Here is a 21,588-nt window from a genome sequence, read left to right as displayed (position 1 = left end):
TTTGGAAACATGTAAAGGGGACTTGTTGGCTGAAAAGCTTAAAGGGTAACTCCACCCAAAAACAAGTGTCATTTTAATTTTGTCATGGCCCCACCTTTATTAATAAGCTAAGTGGATGGTAAGATCCTGATCTAACACTGTACTTTTAATTAAAAGTTCTTCATCCAAATTATTTCTGCAAGTGGTTTTTGTTTTCTCAAGGTCATTTGTCAAGGCCTGTAGACAGGAAGATCAGGTTGGGTTACTCCATGCCCTGTGGGTTTGTCTACTTTGGTTGTAGATGAGAACTGTAGTACACTGGTCAACTGAAGCTAGACATAGACTTTGACTTCCCTGATCTTTATCAGAATTCTGTAGCAAGCAGCCGATATGGGAAGGTCTAGTTTGAGAGACTGGTGATACCACTCGGCACGGAGGATGGGTGAATGTCCCACCAACTTTAGATGTCAGCGAGTGGCTGGTGTATGTTCGTGGTTTTTCCAAACAGATTCCCTTAGGGTGGATTCACAGATGGCATGATATTACGCCACGGATGTGGATTTCACCTTATGCAATGCAAAGAATAAAATTTCAGCAAATCCGATTAATTTAGCAATAAAATAGATTGAACCGCACCATGTGACTATAACGGACCATACAACAGACTCTTCTTTTATGCCCAAAAAGGCCAATTTAGTTAGTTTTCTGACAACGGTTGGCACATTTTTGTAAAGAGAACTGGCGTGACAGACCGAAGACGGATATTTACAGATATCTAGCACGAACTTGGCAGATAAAATTTTTCAAACGATAGATTAGAAGCCAAGACCAGGCCACAGATAAAGCCAGAGATCGATTTGTCTAATTTATGGCGTCGTTGTCCAAGGCTACAATCATCCCTGACCAACCGTGAGCGACAAGTCCTTCAGAAAACGGCCTTCTGAAATCCCTAATGTATGGAACAGTTAACATTTATCAGATGTTTTGGATTATGGACACAAACCCTTATCTCTAGATCATGTTGGATCTGAAGTCCTCAGTCATAGCCATGTCTTACATGGCTGCCAAGGATAGAATTGGTTGTGCTTCTATAGATGGTCAAACGTGTTGACATCTTTGAGGATCAGGCCCATAGTGGGACCATACATGGTAGCTGTTGTGGACTGTGACAACCCGAAATGCTCTACCATAGGAGATTTTCTAATGGGGGTTGGATGACCCGTTCCTTCAGTATTGTAATGGTCAATGGAAGAATGGAATTCCCACTGTCGGTGACCTAAAACTGGGAGGTGTTGATGAAACCTCTCACCGGGGTATGTCCTACTGTATCTGAGGAGCTTCCTCTTTGTCATTCATATTGGTGTCTATGGCTGTATCTGAAGAGTTCTGTGTCGGATATATGTGGTGGTTTCTATTTCCTTCTTGCCGTTGTCCAGAAAAGGCCCATTGATTATTTGCAGAGATGATGCGTGGTTAATAGTATGCAGTGGTTGCACATTTGTCTGGCATCTAAGTGCTTTGTACAGGTCTGGACTGTAAGCTCCACTCCTAATCTTATCCAAACAATTTTTTTTTTTTATTCATATTTTGATCACTAGAAGGAATGATTTGCTTATCGCTGGTATGTGATAAGTTATTAATATTAGTCATTGTAATCGGTGTGTATTTAAAATTGAGATTGTCACCTACTTAGTCTCCTGTCCTGTTTGTTTTTTTTAAATATTTTATTTGGTGTTTTTTTTTCTCTCCTCCTCGTTGTGTGTTTATGTTGCATGCAGTGTCTGTGTTGGCAAGGCATTGAGAACTTCACCCCCATCCCTGCGGCTTCACCTGTTCAAATACGCTCCTCCTCTCAAGGAAGCACCATATCGAGTATCAGCCTAGTTACTATTCATGCGGCTGAGTGATCTCCGGGTCTGAGAGGAGTGCAGTATGGTGGCCTGTGGTTTACAGTTCTCTATACAAGCATTGAACGGTGTTCAGTCTTTTTTTTTTTTTTTTTTTGCAGCTCCGTGAATACCGATGACAGACGTTCTACGGAAGGTTTTTTGCAAACAAATGGACCTCAAATACAGACAGGTCTGTGGTTTTGCATATGGCAAAATCACCGCAGTTGTGTACCCTAGGCCTAACTCTCGCGGCAATAGTGCTTTGCGTAGTGTCGTACATGAGTTCACTGAAAATGTAAATTGCAACTCATTTTGGGTAGAAAGGACAGGAAAATATTTTTCCTGTAAGTTTTAATGAAGAAAAAATATTTCACATGACCTACAGTAAGGGCCCGTTCACAAGAGTATTTTGGCAAGTTTATTTGACATGAAAACAGCGCCAAAAAACACCTGGTAAATGCTTGTGGAAAAAGTGACTTGCCCTTTGGGTGTTTCCATCTCTGACTCCCCATTGACATCAATGGGAGGCGGAGGTCAAGTTTTTTGCCCGCAGTGCTCAATGGCCGTGGCCTGAAAAACGCAGTGGAAAAACACGACAAATGTTCTGCTGGCAGGTCAAAATCTGCCTCAAAATTCCTGAAGGGGTTTTGAGGCAGGTATTTCCGCCTGCAAAAAACTCTGAACTAGGACCTAAGGGATTTCTTCACCACAAGCGTTCTTGGCACTGGCTGACATCCGTCTGATCGAAGAGAACTTGACTGATCCTGGTAATGCTCCTATGTCCTACTTTATGTATCACCCATAGAGCATGAAAAGCACCACTACACACAACCCCCCCCCCCCCCCCCCCACACACACACACACTCTGTTCTCTGGATCATTGGAGGTCCTATTGGGGACTTTTTGTTTGTATGCAATTTCCCCGTATGAAAAAAGGAATGTGTGGTTCAGATACAGTGACTGAATATTAGTTGCACTGCTACAAATATTGGGTATGTTCCCTGGAGCGTTTGGATATCTTGCAAATAACCAGTCCCAGGCGTTCCTCTAGCTCCAGGTGGTTGGATGTATATGATGGGGCTGTGCAGCTCATACATGCAAATCTGCTAGGTCACTCATGTTGGGCTTTATTTTCTCTTGCGCTGACTAATGTTGCGGTGTTAGGCCTAATGTGTTTGGACAGTTGCTATTCGTTCTCCATAAACAATCATTTGGGTCTCATTACAGCTGGTAACCCCACTCTGCCCCATCTAAGAGGCCTGACAGGCGATGAGAAACAGCCTACATGTTGTGTCTCACTCCCTGTGTCATGGCAATTACTTCAGCCATGAAGACCAGGTTTTATTGGTTTACAGCATTAGTGTCACCGCATCACAAGGAATAATGCGGCAGAATGCGGCACGGTTTATGTCCATATTTATATAGAGAAATGTGTTCATGTATATCTTAAAGGGCCACTACACAAATCTGAAGTTTATGTAAGAGCTGCTGATCTCGTTGACCAATCTGTATGTGAAGGTTTATGAAGTTTCTCTGCACTAGAGATGTGACGTCAATTCGTGATCATGGGGTCAGATTTTCCTGACTGCAATCTTTGTAGAACAATTCAGGTTTGTTTTTTTTCCAGCCTTTCATGGCTTGTAACAGTAAGGCTATGTTCACGCGCTTCGCAAAAAACATCTGAAAATACCGAGCTGGTTTCAAAGGAAAACTGCTTCTGATTTCTGCTGGTTTTGGAGCTGTTTTTCTATGGTCAATGAAAAACGGCTCAAGAAGTGACATGTGCTTTTTTGCGGGAGTTTTTTTTTTTTTTACACGGTAGTTTTTAAAAATACACCCTGTCTGAACAGAATGCCGTATTTCCCATTGAAATCAATGGGCAGATGTTTCGAGGTGTTTTGGTTTTTACGGCCCGAAAAACAGCCAAAAATAAGCAGTGTGAACATACCCTCATAGATTGCATTCAGCGGTACATAAAGATATTGGCCCATGTTTAACCACCATTAACGAGTGCCTATCGACAATACAATTTATCGATCGGCGCTCATTTGCTCCATTCAAACGTAGTAATCGGGAGTACGGAGAAAAACGTTACTATGATCGTTTGTCGCCATTTATTTATTTGCATTTTTGTCTGTAGCGCATCCCTGTTTAAATAGGGAGATGTGCTGCTGACAAGCGACCATTTTTATGGCAGTACGAGGGCTTGTCCACGCATAATGGAATTACTATGTATTTTCCGTCCACAGTTGCAGACGGAAAATATGCTGCAGAATACAGTAGCAGTAAAGTGGTTGTGAACGAGAAAATGTCACCCACACGCTGCGGAAAACTCCAGTCCTGAAATTCTCGTGTGTATTTCGTTCCGCAGCATATCAATTCCTGCGTTTTTCAGAGGAGATATCACCATCTCAAGAGTTTTAGAAAAATGCCGCAAAATCCACATTATCTGCTGTAGCAAAAAAAACGCAGGAAATGGTGCAGTTTCTCCGCAGCGTAATGTGTGCTAGTTTTAGTGGAAATGCCGCAGAAATCGAATGCAACAATTCAGTTACGAGACCAGCCCTATAATAGATCCAATGATCAAGCGTTTTGTACGAACGCTCGTTCTCGCGGTTATTACCCTGTGTAATAACCTTAACGGGGAGGGAGAAACGGCCTGGTTGCCAATAGCAACCAATCAGAGCCCAGCTTTCATTTTTCCACATCAGTTTAAGAAATGAAAGCTGTGCTCTGGTTGCTATGGGCCTGTGGAGAAAATCATGTTATTGACCCTAATGCTACAGTTGTCTTTTTGGCAAAATGCTGTCAAAAAACATGCTGCAACATGTGAACACGGCCTAAGGTGGTTGTGACTTTGTATAGGGTACCTGCATAATGTACAAGAAGCACAACATTTTTCCATCTATGTGGGTGCGCAGGTCTCTACTTCACCCCCGTCTTTCATCCATGCAGTCATATGATAAAATGGAGCTGACAAACGTACAGGAGACTAGATTACAGAATAGGTCATGCACTGGCAAAGAGGAACCTCTTTGGTCATGTGAAAACTATCACAACCTCCTTAAAACGGATCATTTTTTCCTATTCTATAGGGTATAAGTGCAGCAGCTCCTTTCTGTCTAGGAACTTTTGAGGAAGAGGTGCTTTTTTTTGGTTTTTAGGACTTGACCCTAATAATTGAGTTGGTCAGAGTTTTTACTCGTTGTTTTACTGACTAACCACACATAAGAATCTTGTTTTGTACGCAGCACTGCTGCTCATTTTCGTGTTCTGTCGACATACAAAATTACACTTGGTTTTATTGTGACTTCTTGAGTTGCAGTCACGATCGTACGTTAGTCGCAGAGAGCGAGGGTCCTCAGTGGGTCATCTAATATGTGACTTCCAAGTATTGATGGGATCTGTTGGTGGTTCCATTCATTAATAATTTTTTTATTTTTTAATGGATGTCTCCTCCGTTTGGGACCTATATAATCTGGTCATACACGTTAAATAAACGTCGGTTGACTATCTACTGTGTATCGGGTGCCTCCCAACTGATTACAGGAGTGGGGGTGAGGATAGGCCATGTTGGATTTCATTATTCCCGATTGATTCCTATGGGAGATGAGCCATTTCCAGATCATGCATGGTTATGGTGGAGTTGGAAGAAGTGTCAGCTGGCTGTACTCATTAAAATCTCATTGAGGAATGTCTTGGTCAGCAGACGTTACTTAGAATCTCTTCCCTTGGTTATAGGGGCAAACACGTTTTTTTTTGTTTTTTTTAAGGGGGGGGGGGGGGTTCTTTCTAAATGCATACTTTTTAAACTAAGTTATTTTTGCCACGTTCCTGTATTCTTTGGTTCTAATGCTATGGGTATTGGTCTGCACATATCCACCAGCCTAGCACTCTATATTACAAGCTCTAATATGAAGGGCTAGGCTAGTAGATATGTGCTGACTACAATCCGTAGTATAAAAACCAGCGTAGATGGGGCACGGGTAAGTGTGCTTGTTGGGGCACTATTGCCCTGCTCGAGAGGGACAGGTTGAAGTCATTGCACCGCCTGCATCACAAGATCGCGCAGAATGGCAGGGATTTGATGCTTCCCTTGACTCGTTAGCGCTGTCAATTGTATCTGCATTCTCAGGACTGGGATACATTTAAGTACAAATGCATTCGACGGCCTCCCTAGTCAGCAGAGCCCGCCGGGGGCACACTGAGCCAGGTGGCTATCGGAGCCTGTAGTTCCGAGGACTCCAATGACCCGGCCCTTGTCAAAGGGGTTACCGGGCAACAGGAACCTCCCTCTGCTTGTGGCCCACGGTCAGATGTAGTATCTTGCTGGCCTCATATGGCCATAATATAGTTTCAACCCGTGAACCACCCTGCAGTTCTTCTAAACTATACTTTAATTGCCATATTACCCTGTCTTCTTGGGTGCCCGCCAAATACTCATAGACACTTTGACGAATTTCCGCACCAATTCCCAAACATAGCCGTGGTGGATGATCCTGCAGTCACGTTCTACCGTGCATTATATATTGTCTATTGCCTTAGTTTGACAGACTTGTTAGTAGCTCGGCCATACTGTTCAGTTGTAAAATGTTTATCTCTGGAGAATTACAGAGAAGTTGACGCTGTATCTTGAGTGACTTGCTGAAAGTTTCACTATCTGGTTTTAGAGGCTCATTGATAGAGGGTTCGATGATATGAAGTAAAGTGCCGGGCGGTGGGTTTTGCTTGGATGGTTGAAGCTTTCTGTGGAGTCCTAATCTGGGGAATTGTTGCACAGTAACAGCAGCGTATTAACCTTGACGTGCCGAGTGAGTGTTACAGGAAATGTTATCTAATGACCTTCTCTATATTTACTAGCAGAAAGCACTGTTATGGATTTTAATTAAATTGTTCAGTTCACAAGAACATATTTTTAATGGTCTCCTATAGTTGACGAAACAGATGTTCTCAATAATGGAAGGCCTGCAATGTTATCTGAGGCTTGTTGCTGTGATTTGGGTCACTTTGTGGGGGATGTAGGGTTGATATGCCAGGTCTCCCTGTTCTTGTGGGTTTTCTCACACTGTCCAAAAACTACCGTAATTATTTTGGTTCCCGATTTAAATTAATTTCCTGGACTTTATTAGGAATTAAAGGAGCACTACGACCAGAACGGATACTGTGGTGTGCGGGGCCTGCGGGGCGGAGCGTGACATTCTTTTTGGATTTCCTTGAGTCATGCATTGCCCCCGCAACCTACACACTAGGCATAACCTAGTGTATCATTCTCTCTAAAGGGCTATTTCCATCTTAATGTGATGTCTCTAGGATATGCCATCATTTTACGATCAGTAGACGTCCAACCTCTGTGACGACGGTGATAGTGTTTCGGCCCCTTTCACTGCAGTGGCCACCCGACTGTGCAGAGACCTGTTACCTGTACAGCCAGGTGGCCAGGATCACTGCTGTGTAGGGAAAACTTTGAAGGGGACGCAGTGTTAAATTAGTGCTGCGTCTCCTTTTCGGGATCGGTGGGGGTCCCAGAGATCAGATCCCTACCGATCAAAAAGTGATGGCATATACTTGTGCTCTCGTCAGTTTAGAAGATGGAAATAACACTTTAAACTAATACAGCAGGCAAAAAAATTGATACGGTTATACCTAGTGTATAGCGTGTGGAAATAACCCTGTAAGGCTGGGTCTGTGATGTCTGGCCGTCTAGGCTAGGGCGACTTTGGTTGCGTAACATGTTTGCAATTTCTTTGACTATTTTAGGGTGTGATTTAAGCATTGCAACACCCCAATATTAATTAGTCCTATTACGCAACCTATTATGGGGTGTGAAATTAGTGTTTATCAGCGCTCGTTTGCTCGCCCGCATACATATCTAAGCACTGCTCCTTGTGAAAGGAGCAGTCGTTTATCTCCATACATTTAAATCATGTCGGCAGCCCTATATATTAATAGCTGCATAAACAAGCAGATCAGCCAATGACCAAGCATTTGCTTGTTCATTGGCTGATCATTGCCATGTTTACGTAAACAGGGCAATAATCGGGAACGAGCGTTCGTATCGTCATTGGTTTGTGCAAAAGGGCCTTTAGGGCTTGTCCACACGTAGCGGAATTGCTGCATATTTTCCATCCAGACTTGTAGATGGAAAATACACCGCAGAATACAATAGCAGTAAAGTGGGTGAAATTTAACAAATCTCATCCACACGCTGCGTAAAAATTCCGACCAGAAATTGACCCGTTGTGCATATTTTTCGTACCGTAGCGTGTCAATTCCTGCTGCAGAAAGTGGACTGAATTGCTGCGTTTTTCAGAGATGTCCCCATCTTCCAACATTGAGAAAAACGCAGCAAAAATCGGCACAATTTTCTGTAGGAAATGGTGCCTTTTTTTCCGCAGAGGATTTTCTGCGACTTTCAACGGAGTTGCTGCAGAAATTTTCTGCTTCAGTTCCTTTACGTGTGGACAAGCCCTAAGTCGCACAACTTCCATTAAAGTCTCTGCAGGTCAAATAAAGTGTCGTAACTTGACCACAATCCTTTGCGTCATTGCGATCTTTTCATGTGACCCAAGTCGCCGTGTAGTCCTAGCCTAAACCAAAGATTGCTAGAGTGAGTTTGTTTGGTCAGTGCTCTGATGCCAAGATGGTCATGTAAGTTAGTATTTGCTCGAGTGGCTGGCAGACAGAACCCATGTACCCAATGCACCTAAAATGCTTTAATGCAGACTCTTCCCATTCTTGGTGTAACGTATCTGCATTTTACGTGCATCGTCTTCCATCTTGCTTTTGGAATAGTTAACTGATGACTGTTGCATAACTCAAACACATTCCATTCTATACAGGCCGAGCGCCATTCTTCTGTGTTTTGTCTTACTCTGCCATGATCATGCTCCGCTTCTTGGCACTTACTGAAGCATGCAAGTTATGTTGGAGGACTAAAATATGGCATCTTGCTTCCATGTCGGAGTTAACACGAGTCCAATCATCCTCATCCTCCTGGATACAGGTTTATTGGGTGCGCTGATGCACATCTCATCATTTGATCTTGCTCACAATGTCAACCAATGGGTTCTATTCTTCAGAACTTGGAACCTCTTGCTATTAACTTTTCTCTGACACTATATCAAGACCTTATTGTGCGCTGTGATTGGAGCAGATATATTTTCTTTCCCGTAAGTGTATTTATTGCTGCAAAGGCTTTGACATATCTAAATAACCCCTATACTAAGTCATGGATCTAATGGAAGAGTTGTAAAGCTCTAGAGTCCACATCTAAGTGGATTTATGAATAATTAACACGTTTCTATCCATCTGTGGGGTGTTTTGTTTTTTTTTTTTTTTTTTTCTTTTGTTTTTGTTCCCCCTCCCCATCTACTTAAGCTCTGACAACAAGCCCTGGAGGTCTGTAAGGTTTACCTGTATGTTCAGTGTAAGGCAGCCGCCCACGTCCTCTCCTTTATTAATGTTGCTGGAATAAATGATGGCACATACGACTGCTAATCTGCATCCAAGATCTGGTTCCACAGCGTTGGCGCGTCTACACGTTGAAGTTTACGTTTCATCCTTGTTTGTTCTTGCTTTTGGGTTTGCTAAAAAAATTCTCTTATGGTCCTGTTTTTGGTTTTGCTACCAAAAAACACTCCGAGCCGGAGTGTTGGTCTGGTTTGTCTATGATCGTAGCCGGTTGTAAAAGACCACAATCTCCTGTAGCGATTCTCAAAATGGTCAATTGCTAACCATACCCAGATAAATAAAACCATATTGCAGGTTGTCCTTCATTAACTGGCTTTTTGGAGGCTCAACGGGGCAGATTTACGAAGCTTCAAGCTGCCAGGTCTAAGTTTACGCTGTTTAAAGATGTGCCAAATTCATCATGTGCTATATAATTTGGCACATCTTGCATTTAATTATTTTTTTTCTCCTTCTACCAACTCTTGGTTTTCTCGGTTCTCATTTGGTGTGTTTTTTAAGCTACGTTCCCCTTTTCAAGACACCTTTTAAAGTCTAGTGAGGCGGAAACATCTGCCCTTTTCTCTAAATTGAAATGTTAAAGATTGAGCCAAAAATTGGCACGTTCTAGACACCGTAGCACTTTTGCCACATTGTTTTTGAGACTAATAGGCGACAACCCTCCACCATCTCCTATTACATGTTGGATGTATTGCCTATGGACATGATTTCCGAAGCGCTCCACTCTCTTCGGCCGCCGTCCAATAAAATTCCCAGGATGAACTTCCCAGGGTCCTTCACAGTTGAGTGGTGGACATGATCTTTTATTAGTGAACCCCATGTTAATAAGATAACAACCAATTATCTTGAAATACTAAAACTTTTATCTATCTCTTCTCCGCGCCCCCTCCTCTTTGCCATAATTACATGGCCTGCTTTTGGGCCTTCTGGTGAGGCTTAGGCCATGTCTTGGATATTTGAGTGATTCAGAAGCCATTAAGAAGCAGTTTTGAACTTTTTTTTTTTTTTTGTTTCCCCCTTCCATGTAAATTCTTCTTCCTTGGTCAGTGACAGGACTTAGTGTCCAGCTGATAAAATGATTCTCCTACTAAGGTGAAGGAGGCCCTAGTGTGGCCCTTCCAATGCCTTGTAGGTGATCTATGAAATTGACACCTTTTTGGTTTTCTGGCCTCCTGTTGGTTGTTTACTTGTCTTACCTTTTACGTTTCCTGACTGCCATTTTATCTGTGTACTTAATCTGATGAAACAAACGCACCAGCAGGATGTGATCTCCTCTTCTCAATGATGTGCGATGTCAATGGCTGTGTCTTCCCTGCGGATTTGCTCAGGACTGTCATTTGTTTTACTGCGTCGTCTCTCCTTCCTGGGAGCTGTGGGGGAGGATATCATTGATACTTGGCTTGAGCCGGTCATAGGTGAGTAAACAGGGGCTTTTTATTGAGACTCCAAGCCTTTAATGTTATTACAGTGAAACCTGTTATGCAAACTTTCTCTGGGAAATTAGGAGGCGTCCTGATCAAACTAGAATAAAAAAAAAATGCTGAGACGTACGATACATGTGACTTTCACCATGACCTAAGTTTATATAGCCGCGTTAAGTGCAAATCTAGCGTGTAAAGACCACATTTGAGGTAATTCGATGAGGGTCTATAGGGTGCAGCATTGTTCATTGATATGATTTTGTATTATCTTGCTGCTTAAATTCACAATTACATAATCTGCGTGTCTTCTTTTATCCAAGAACCTGTAGCTCTATCCTGGTCATGAATAGAATGCCAGTAAGTGAAGACTGACACATATGCAAGCTGTGGTAGCAAGGGGGGGAGGGGCTCTTTTGGTTATCTAGTTTCTTCTAAGTCCATTCTGTTAGATCCGTTTTTCAAATGGTTCCCATCAGAGCAGTCATGGTTCCGTTAAGGATGGAAGCCATGATGCTAATGTGAACAGCGCCCTAGCTTGCAAACTAATACATTGTAACAACTGGAATTAGAATGTAAATGACTTCTGCTAATCTCTAGTTTTTGGATCTACCTATTAACGCTGAAATAACCCCTCTAAACTACTCTTTTTGGCCTTTGAAGCAAAAAAATCAAGCACCTTGGAAGCGCCTGAACTTTCTTTGTGCATGATGCATGGTCACTGATGATCCTCCCCCTTCTGGGTTTTTAGATGGCGACGCAGGGTAAAACACTTCATTGTTGGCCTTTTCGCTGCGTTTGTCACATGTCTGCCCGCAGGGAAGTGGTCAGCAGGTCTTGGCTGTAAATCTGGATCTCGATCAAACGTCTTACATTGGTAGGGAACGCTGCATCATAAAGAACTTCTCAATACAGGATCGTGTCTTTAAAAGAAAATATGTAGGGTGGTATTTAGGACCCTATTCTATGGTATGTATATATTGTGCACTAGGGGCACTGACTAAGGGAATATGGATTAAATAGGATATTGAAAGCCAATAACCAGTGCCCCCCCCCCCCCCCCCCCACCATAAAGAAACTTAACCAATGGGCAAAAGTGGTTGTCTGGTATTGCAGCTCACTTTACGTTAGTTGTGCGGTTCAATATCCTCCTTTGTTCCCTGTTATCAACCATTTCAACCTGGGAACAGACTGTAGGGATAATGAACTGAAAACCGTGAACTCATTGGCACCCATGATCACTATATTGCAGTGGTTCCCAACAGTCTGCTCATCCACTGCCCTAAAAAAAAAAAAAAAATTATTGTAGAAGATGCGACGCACGTACGTCTGCTAGAAGTGCCGCCCACCGCTTCCTGCCAGAAGAGCCGGACTGAGGAGCCATTAACGCTGCGGTCCTGGGCAGCGCGAGTATTCATTCTGCCATTCATGTCTTGTCAATTTACTGGGGAAGGGACTAATGGTCTTCGATTGGTTCTCACCTTTGACCTCGCATTGAAATGTAATAGGAGGCACAAATAACCTGTGGCGCTTGTGTTTTTGTTTTTTTTGTAGTAGTTTCAACAGCTAAAAAAAAAAACACAAGCAAAAATAGTGTCATAACGCTGTCTTTTCAAAATTCCTGGAGGAATTTTCTGCCCCCCCCCCAGCAAGAAAAAAAATCCATGCCCCCTCAGGCATTTCTATCTCTGACCTCCCATTGACATCAATGGAAGGCAGAGAATGTGATTTTCGCACTGCTCTATGGCCGCGGCCAATAAACACGGCAGTGCTGGCAGGTCAAAAATCTGCCTCAAAATTCCTAAAGGAATTTTGAGGCAGATTTTTCAACCTGCAAAGAAACAATCATAAGAGGAGTGCTTTTTTTCTTTTTTTTTTTTTTATTTTTTTTTTTTTTTTTTTTTTTTTTTTTTTTTTTAGCCATTTGTCTTTCCCCTTTTTTTTTTTTTTTAAAAACTTTGGTGCCCTGAATTTTATTTTCTCTCCCCTGTACCTGAAAATGTTGGGAAACTACTATATTAAGTAGTTCCACTTATAAAAATGCCAGGGTTTATAAACTAGACTTTATATTTGCTGGCTCTTAGGCTACTGACAAAACACTGCAAGAAAAGTTCTGGGTGTTTCGTGCTTCAGTCTCCTCTTCACGCTTTAAACTTCAAAGTCAGTGCTGTGGGGTAATTGTTCTTATCATGCATTCATCATAGAGCTGCTGCTAAACACCCCCTCCCTTCATGGGACTGATGGGCTGGAAATGCTCAGACCAGATCCCTTTTTATGTTCTATTTGATGCTGAATTTCCGCCGGGATTAACCTCAAGGGTGTAAAGTGACAGCAAAATATGAACAATTCCACCCCACCCCCCTCTCCCCCCTACACACACAGCAGAAAAAAAATCAAAGATGTGATTACTGACCTGTGGTACAGATTCTGAATCTGCAGCATGTCAATCTGTATTGCAAAAATGATGCAGAATGTAAAATTCCACAGTGAATGTGTGCAGTGGGGGGCGGCTGAGGGTGCACTCAAACGCATACCATTTTGTTGCAGAAATTTCCATTTGGCTGTTTCTGTACTTTCCATAGAACAGAATGGAGAGAGCCATGTGCATGTCCGTCCCGTCCCCCGTCCCCACTAGTCCCTGCCTAGAATTGCCAGCAGCTGCCTCAGCAGGCAAAGTGGACGGGTGAATGTGCATGGCCCCCCCCCCCCATGCTGTCTACATGATAGAAATGTATGGTAACGAGCGCTCGTCCCCATACATCGCTCCTTCTGAGCAAACGAGCCGATCAACAAGCACTCGTTGATCAGCGCTAGTTTCCATGGCCCACGTCGGGCCGTGTGAGGACCTTTTAGATTAGTCCAAGTTGAGTGACCCAAGATCTTGTCAAGCATTGGCCATAAAGCCCTAATTGTCAGTGAACAAGTGGGGTGATTGATTTGATCCAATATCCCCCATGTCACGCTTATCCTATAGCTTATCCTATAGCTCAGCTCCGTGGACTTCTTATGTTTCATGGGTACTTGACCTGCTGCTTTAGCTGTTCATTTCTTGCTGTGGACCTTGAAGGAATTCACTGGAGACCTAGCTTGTTCCCTTTGTGTCAAAGGGTCAAAGCGGCTCCATGTAAGGACCTCACCAAACAGCTCCTCATATCTCAGCTGCCTGAGTGTGAAATGGGGGTAGGGTTTTCTGAGTGGTGCAGCATTATGGAAAGGGTTATCAGATTTGCTTGTTTCATGTTCTCTTCCTATAATTTTTTCATATCGGGCAATGCGTTCCCCCATCATAGCAATGAGAATATTCATGAGATCTCTGCGAACATTGGCTTGAGGGTGGGGGGGGGGATATACATTGACGGATAATTGTGACCTTTCCTCTGGTTGTAACGTTCCATCCCTCACCCCCCCTCGGTTGCCTCAAATTTACACTTGGTCGCCGTTTGCAGTGAACATTGATCACAAAGCATGAGCACCCGTCCTCTACTACAATGGGACCCACAGGATGCTGCTGACTGATACTACTGTAATGAGTCTTCTGTCCTGTCAGCAGCTCATTATGCAGGGCAAGAGTCTGATCAATTTATGATCTCCTGAAGTGTCCTGTGTGACATGGACAGATGTGACATTTACAAGAGGGACATTTGTGTTGGTTCCACAATAATTGCTTTATTGTATGGACTGCCCCTCCAGCAGACTCCAGTTGTATGGACATCCTATGTTGGTGTGTGTATATAGTTCTTCTATTTGTATATACATAAGTTGATCACAACTTATAAATATTGGAGGGGGGGGGGGGGGTGGCAGTTTGCAGCATTGTACAATTTTTCCAAGGGTTGTCTGGTACTGAAGGGAATGGGGCTGAGCTGCGATATCCCATACAACCAGTGGAAAAGGTGTGGCAGGGTTTTTTTCTTTTGATTTTTTTTTTTTCTTCTCCTCTCCCCCTTTTAAAATAAAGCATACAGACGTTTATTTCTAATCTGCTGCAAGCCCTGTTTCTCCAAAAACATCTCTCGTGGATGGTACTGTGCCGACCGGTTTCACCAGTTTCCTGCCTGCATCTCCTCGCTGTCACATCATAATGCTCTCCACCATTGTTTCAGCTCATAAACCGTTACTATGGCGCATCGTGGTATTATAGATTTCCCCTAGGGAAAAGGTTTCTTTGGCCTAGTACTGTATGTGTAATATGCGTGGGCTTCAAGGCACGAGTTCATGTCGCTACTGGTTTGGAACATTTAGTTTGTGCAACAGTTTATTCTGAAAGTTTCATCAAATCCGACACTAAAGCAGAACTTTCCATCATTCCTTAAATGTGTTGAGACGGGCGCCAGCTGCACCCTAAGGCGTTGTTCACACAGTCCTGGTTTGCTGCAGATCTTGCATGTAACTTTTAAAGCCAAAGAGAAAAATTATATAAAGGAAGGCCGCCTAAATCTGCTACTGGGTTTTGGCTTTAATAAAAAAAAAACTGCATTGAAAATCTGCAGCATGTGAACAAGGCCTATTTGAGACTACTTTAAAGAGGCTCTGTCACCAGATTTTGCAACCCCTATCTGCTATTGCAGCAGATCGGCGCTGCAATGTAGATTACAGTAACGTTTTTATTTTTAAAAACGAGCATTTTTGGCCAAGTTATGAGCATTTTTGTATTTATGCAAGTATTATGAAGTATCATCCACTTCTCTTCAGAACGCCCAGCTTCTGGCTGTGCAGACACAGCGTGTTCTCGAGAGATCACGCTGTGACGTCACTCACTTCCTGCCCGAGATCCTGCATCGTGTCGGACCAGCGAGGACACATCGGCACCAGAGGCTACAGTTGATTCTGCAGCAGCATCGGCGTTTGCAGGTAAGTAGCTACATCGACTTACCTGCAAACGCCGATGCTGCTGCAGAATCAACTGTAGCCTCTGGTGCCGATGTGGCCGACACGATGCAGGACCTGGGGCAGGAAGTGAGTGACGTCACAGCGTGATCTCTCGAACACGCTGGATCTGCACTGCCAGAAGCTGGGCGTTCTGAAGAGAAGTGGATGATACTTCTCGTCAGAGCGCCCAGCTAGTAAAAGTAGTAAACACGCCCCGATGTATGCACATAATACACGCCCACTTGGACTTTTACTTTTAAACACGCCCACTTGGACTTTTGCAAGCTTCATTTGCATAAATACAAAAATAGTCATAACTTGGCCAAAAATGCTCGTTTTTTTTAAAATAAAAACGTTCCTCTAATCTACATTGCAGCGCCTATCTGCTGCAATAGCAGATAGGGGTTGCAAAATCTGGTGACAGAGCCTCTTTAAGTGGCCTGAACTTTCAGAGGCATCCATAAGACTGGAACAGCCTTTTTTTGCTTTACTATTGGCCTACAACTCCCAGCGTTCCCCCAACAACTTGTCTATGTAAGCTGGGAGACAAGTTTGGCTGCCATATTGGTTGTCACGGCTTTCAGAGAACTGGATATCACTGTGATGGTTCATTAAACCTCCCCCCCCCCCCCCCTTCATATGTTTGTAGTGCAAACCGCTCCTTCCTTGGTTCACACAGCCATGTAATTAACCAGCAGCTCATTGGCCTCGGGCTATTGCATCCCTTCTATGATTCATTGCTGATCCTATTAAAAATAGTCCACTTTCAGGATGTTTTGGGTGAGGGATAACGCACTGAGGTAGAAAATCCTGTGCTGCTTCCTGTGTCAGTCTCTGAACTGCCAATCACATGACTTTGTAATTACGGGCATGGAGGGTTCCTTTTAGGTTTAACAATCTGCAGCCAGAGCCACATGCATTCACAATGTCCACGATCTTTAAGACTGGCTAAAAAAAAAAAAAAAAGCCAGAAACCGCATCCAAAATTCAGACAAGGTATAAAGATTGGTCCAGCTCCTGTGTTTGGCTCAAAAACGTCCACAAAAACAGCATGTGGGATTGCAGCCTAAAGGGGCTTTAAGGTCAAAAACGGATATGGGCCTGAGGGGGCAAGCGCTCCACGGTTTGATTACTTATGCTCCATAAGGGAGTGTTCCCATCTGAGACACTTATGGCATTGCCCATGGGTTATAGTTCCTTCTCTGGGACACCCATATGTCCTGATCCCCTGTTTGGTGCTGCTCTCCATTTGTAGTTTTATGTGAAGCGCTCGGCTGTTCCAGTGTTCACCCAAAACCTGATCAACGTGTGGAACCCCCAGACACTGATGGCATATACTGCTATATACCATACGTCAGATGGGAATACTTCATGTTTTATTGCAGCCCTTGGGCGTGGCACAAGCTGACTATGTGGCCTTTGGAGCAGAAGTTGTGCACCCCTGCTGTAAATGGAGGTCCAGCTGTTGTCATTTCTGCGTCATGGTTTTTCTTACCCTCATGATAGAGCGATGTGATTGCAAATGCCAGGGTGAAATGTATTAGTTTTCCATTCTCTACCACACCTTCTCCATTACACGATTGATGCGGTTTATGGGGCTGCTGTATTGCACCTGTCCCCTTTGCCACCTATAAAGATGATTCACTCACCCAGTGGCTACAAACTGAATTAAAGAGGCTCTGTCACCAGATTTTGCAACCCCTATCTGCTATTGCATGTGATCGGCGCTGCAATGTAGATTACAGTAACGTTTTTATTTTTAAAAAACGAGCATTTTTGGCCAAGTTATGACCATTTTTGTATTCATGCAAATGAGGCTTGCAAAAGTCCAACTGGGCGTGTATTATGTGCGTACATCGGGGCGTTTTTACTAGCTGGGCGTTCTGACGAGAAGTATCATCCACTTCTCTTCAGAACGCCCAGCTTCTGGCAGTGCAGACACACAGCGTGTTCTCGAGAGATCACGCTGTGACGTCACTCACTTCCTGCCCCAGGTCCTGCATCGTGTCGGACGAGCGGGGACACATCGGCACCAGAGGCTACAGTTGATTCTGCAGCAGCATCGGCGTTTGCAGGTAAGTCGATGTAGCTACTTACCTGCAAACGCTGATGCTGCTGCAGAATCAACGGTAGCCTCTGGTGCCGATGTGGCCGACACGATGCAGGACCTGGGGCAGGAAGTGAGTGACGTCACAGCGTGATCTCTCGAACACGCTGTGTCTGCACTGCCAGAAGCTGGGCGTTGTGAAGAGAAGTGGATGATACTTCTCGTCAGAACGCCCAGCTAGTAAAAGTAGTAAAAACGCCCCGATGTACGCACATAATACACGCCCAGTTGTACTTTTAGTTTAAACACGCCCACTTGTACTTTTGCAAGCCTCATTTGCATAAATACAAAAATGGTCATAACTTGGCCAAAAATGCTCGTTTTTAAAAAATAAAAACATTACTGTAATCTACATTGCAGCACCGATCTGCTGCAATAGCAGATGGGGGTTGCAAAATCTGTTGACAGAGCCTCTTTAAGACTCGTTTCCTGCCTAGCAAAGGGAGCGCCAGTGTGATAACTAGCGTGGCACCTCTACTCTACCCCATCTGTCTTATGCAGCTTATAGGGCAGGATCAGCGAGCCTCAGACACTACTAGACGAATGTAGAGCAGAAAACATGTACTAGTACTAACTGTAGGCCTAGTCGATCATATTTGTCTAATGGCAAAACTGGCCTGGTTGCCAATAGCAACCAATTGGCACCAGGCTTTAATTTCTGAGCATTCCTATCATGAAGTAAGGGCATATTGCTAAGATTTGATCTCCTTTATTGGTGGGGGTCTGCCTGCTGGGACCCACACTAATCCTGAGAATGAATAGGTTTTAGAGCAGAGGCCACTTCCAGCCACCCACGGTGCTGGTTTAGCCTACCTTGGGATCAGTATGTGGGTCCCAGCAGTTGGACACCCTCCAGTCAAAGTGATGTATCTTAGTGATCTGCCATCACTTTCTGCAATGGAAATACCAGCTTTAAGGCCTACTTCACACTGCTGTATTCGGTCTATGAGACACGGCTTGTATGTCTGCCGTGGTTCCTGGACCAAACGTAGTTTAGGGAGCCGGGCTCCTAACATCAGTGATGCATGAGGCAGAGACTCACAGCATCATGGATCACTATGATAGGAGTCCAGCTCCCTGAACTGCGTTTGTTCTGGGAAACACTGCAGACATACGAGCCGTGTCATGGTCAAAACACAGCTGTGTGAAGCAGGCCTTAGGAGTCATGCACACGACCATATTTTTGCTACCGCAATTTATTGATTTTAATTTTTTCCTAAAAAATTACAAAGCCATGCCCTTCTATGACCCCATGCACACGATTGTAACTTACACTGATCTGTGCAGAGCCGCAATTGCGGACTGTAAACTAAGGAAAACATCTTAGTCTGGAAAGGCAGAATCGCCAAAACTTGTGAACTGTGGTGGATTCGGGAGTCCGGATGACATGCAGAAGGCTTTTTTGCGGTCCCACAGACCCGTGGATTTGCAGAACGAAAAAACAATGCGGTCGTGTGCATGAGGCCTTAGAATTGAAAGTGGAACCTTGTTTGCTATAGCAACAAGGCCAGTCTGAGGTTGCAATTGGTGACCAGGTTTGGTTAGTGCAAATTAAAAAAGGGCCACCCTTATCAAAAACCCCTTACACCTCCCTCCCTGCAGTGAAGTGCAGTCTATAACCCCCCCCCCCCCCCCCCCCCCCCTGTTTTTCAGTAACATTTGTTGACTGCACCGCTCGAAAACATGGTAAATTTGATGTCGGAGACCCCCGATTCTTGTTGCTCACGGATGGCAGCTTGATTGCAAAACGACATGTAAAGCTTCATGGCCAGGATATAAAGTTTCATGTCAATACGTGGGATGCTCGGGGGACGAAATATTCCACAGCGGTCACTATAAAAAGGATACAGCGGCCTAAAGAGGTAAGCAAGCTGGGTGAGATTTTGTATGGACTTTATATGGGGTGGTTGTTTGTTAAATCTCTAATCTGTCTTCTGTAGAAAACTCACCGGAAAGGCAAAACAGCCCTGCTGACTTTTCCCGAGAAGCAGAGTGGCCTGAAGAGACAGAAAAGAGACTACGTTATCGCGCCCGTCCAAGTGTCAGAGAATGAGAGCGGTACTGTCCCCGAGGAGTTAGTACAGGTAAGGTATCTTCTCCCAGACCTCAAACCTACGACCTCACCAGTCCATGAGATGTGTCCTCCATTTAAAAGGGTGTCCACATTTGATCACCATTTACAGTAATTGATGTAATTTCCCTAATGTTTTTTATTCTTGTTAATCTCTAATTTGTCTTCTGTAGGAAATTAACCGAAAAGGCAAAGTAGCCGCCAAGCAGAGCGGCCTAAACAGAAGGAAAAGAGACTGGGTCATCCCACCCATCCATGTGTCTGAAAATGAGAGGGGTACTTTCCCCAAGAAACTGGTACAGGTAAGGCATCTCCCCCTAAACTTCAAACCTATGACCTCACCAGTCCATGAGATGTGTCGTCCTCCATTTAAAAGTGTCTACAATTGGACACCATTTACAGCAATTGATGTAATTTCTCTAAAAATGTTCTAACTTTAAAAATGCATTGCTTTGCTTATTTGAAACGGATCTGGAATCGCAGTTCACCAATCAATGGAAACAGTCAGCAAGCATGTTAAACAGAGTTCCTAGACTACACAGGAACAGTTATTTTTCTCCGTCTTTGACCATACCAGTGCCTGGTGTATAGACAGTTTCCAGTATACAAGTCACCAGAAGAAGCTTTTTGCCAACATTGGTCCCCCAAGAAATACTAGAAGATTTCACCTCTGAAGTGTGTAGAATTGTAAATGCAGCTCTGGAGTATAATACAGGCTGTAACTTAAGATCAGTGCAAGATAAGTAATGCAGTGTTTTTACAAAGTAATTTTTTCTTTAGGTCTATAGTGTCGGCTGTAAAGAGGTGGACGTATGCTTTGAGGGCAGAGTAGCTATTTAAAAGAGCCCCTGCTCCAAAGCTATGGGGTATAAATGACCCTTTATGCATGGCATGCTAACAATTTGCTGTCAAATGTAACGTTTTATTATTATCTTGCAGATTAAATCCAACAAAGGAACAAAGATTTTCTACAGCATCACCGGGCAGGGTGCAGATACCCCTCCAGAGGGAGTATTCAGTATTGAGAAGGAGACCGGCTGGATGATGGTGAACCAACCTCTGGACCGTGAAGAATATGCAACTTATACTGTAAGTATCTGTTCTTGGCCTGTTCATTAGACTTTACCTTATGAATTTCACACCTTTAAAACTGTTAGATCTTAACTGAATGCTAAGTGTAATTGTACCAATGTGCAAGGTTAATACCAAGGAACAGTTGGCACTCTTAGTAATAGGTAAACCAGCAAGTTAGAGTCCGCTCCATGCCATAAGAAAAAAGGAAACTGCACACCCAGGGGCGTAACTAGGAAAGACTGGGCCCCATAGCAAACTTTTGACTGGGGCCCCCCCCCTCTGCTGGGTATCACACAACCCCCCCCCCCCTTTGTAGATAGTGCCTCCCTATAGATTCCACCACACAGCGCCCCCCTATAGATAGCACCATACACAGCCCCCTGTAGATAACGCCATACAGACCCCCCCCCCCCCCCCCCCAAAAAAAACTGCCTATAGTTTGTCCTACAAAAGACATGCATCCCCTATCCACAGGATAGGGGATACATGTGTGATCGCTGGCAGTGATAAGGAGAACGGGGGACCGAAAGTCCCCCGAAGTTCTCCATGACTAACCTCGGACTTCTGGCGTCTGCGCAGTTCAATAAAAATGAAAGGAGCGCTGGTCACGCATGCGCACAAGCATGACCGGCGTTCCATTCATTTCTACGGAGCTGCCGACACAGACCCCGGAAGTCCGAGGTTTGTCATGGAGAACTTAGGGGGGACTTTCGG

General features: G+C 44.0%; 1 protein-coding gene across 2 annotated transcripts in view; it reads left to right on the top strand.

The window, feature by feature from the left end:
- Positions 1 to 21,588, top strand: part of LOC142661213 (EP-cadherin-like) — a 39,070-nt gene that overhangs the window by 3,326 nt on the left and 14,156 nt on the right. For both annotated transcript variants that reach the window (XM_075838551.1, XM_075838550.1), the window contains exons 3-6: positions 19,383 to 19,591; positions 19,670 to 19,813; positions 19,974 to 20,102; positions 20,740 to 20,889. In XM_075838551.1, the coding sequence (XP_075694666.1) occupies positions 19,383 to 19,591; positions 19,670 to 19,813; positions 19,974 to 20,102; positions 20,740 to 20,889 (632 nt within the window). The remainder of the gene's footprint in view (positions 1 to 19,382; positions 19,592 to 19,669; positions 19,814 to 19,973; positions 20,103 to 20,739; positions 20,890 to 21,588) is intronic.

Source organism: Rhinoderma darwinii, chromosome 9 (genome assembly GCF_050947455.1).
Source record: "Rhinoderma darwinii isolate aRhiDar2 chromosome 9, aRhiDar2.hap1, whole genome shotgun sequence".
Lineage (NCBI taxonomy): Eukaryota > Metazoa > Chordata > Amphibia > Anura > Rhinodermatidae > Rhinoderma > Rhinoderma darwinii.
Note: the sequence above shows the minus strand (reverse complement) of the source record. Positions and strands in the feature narration are given on the sequence as shown.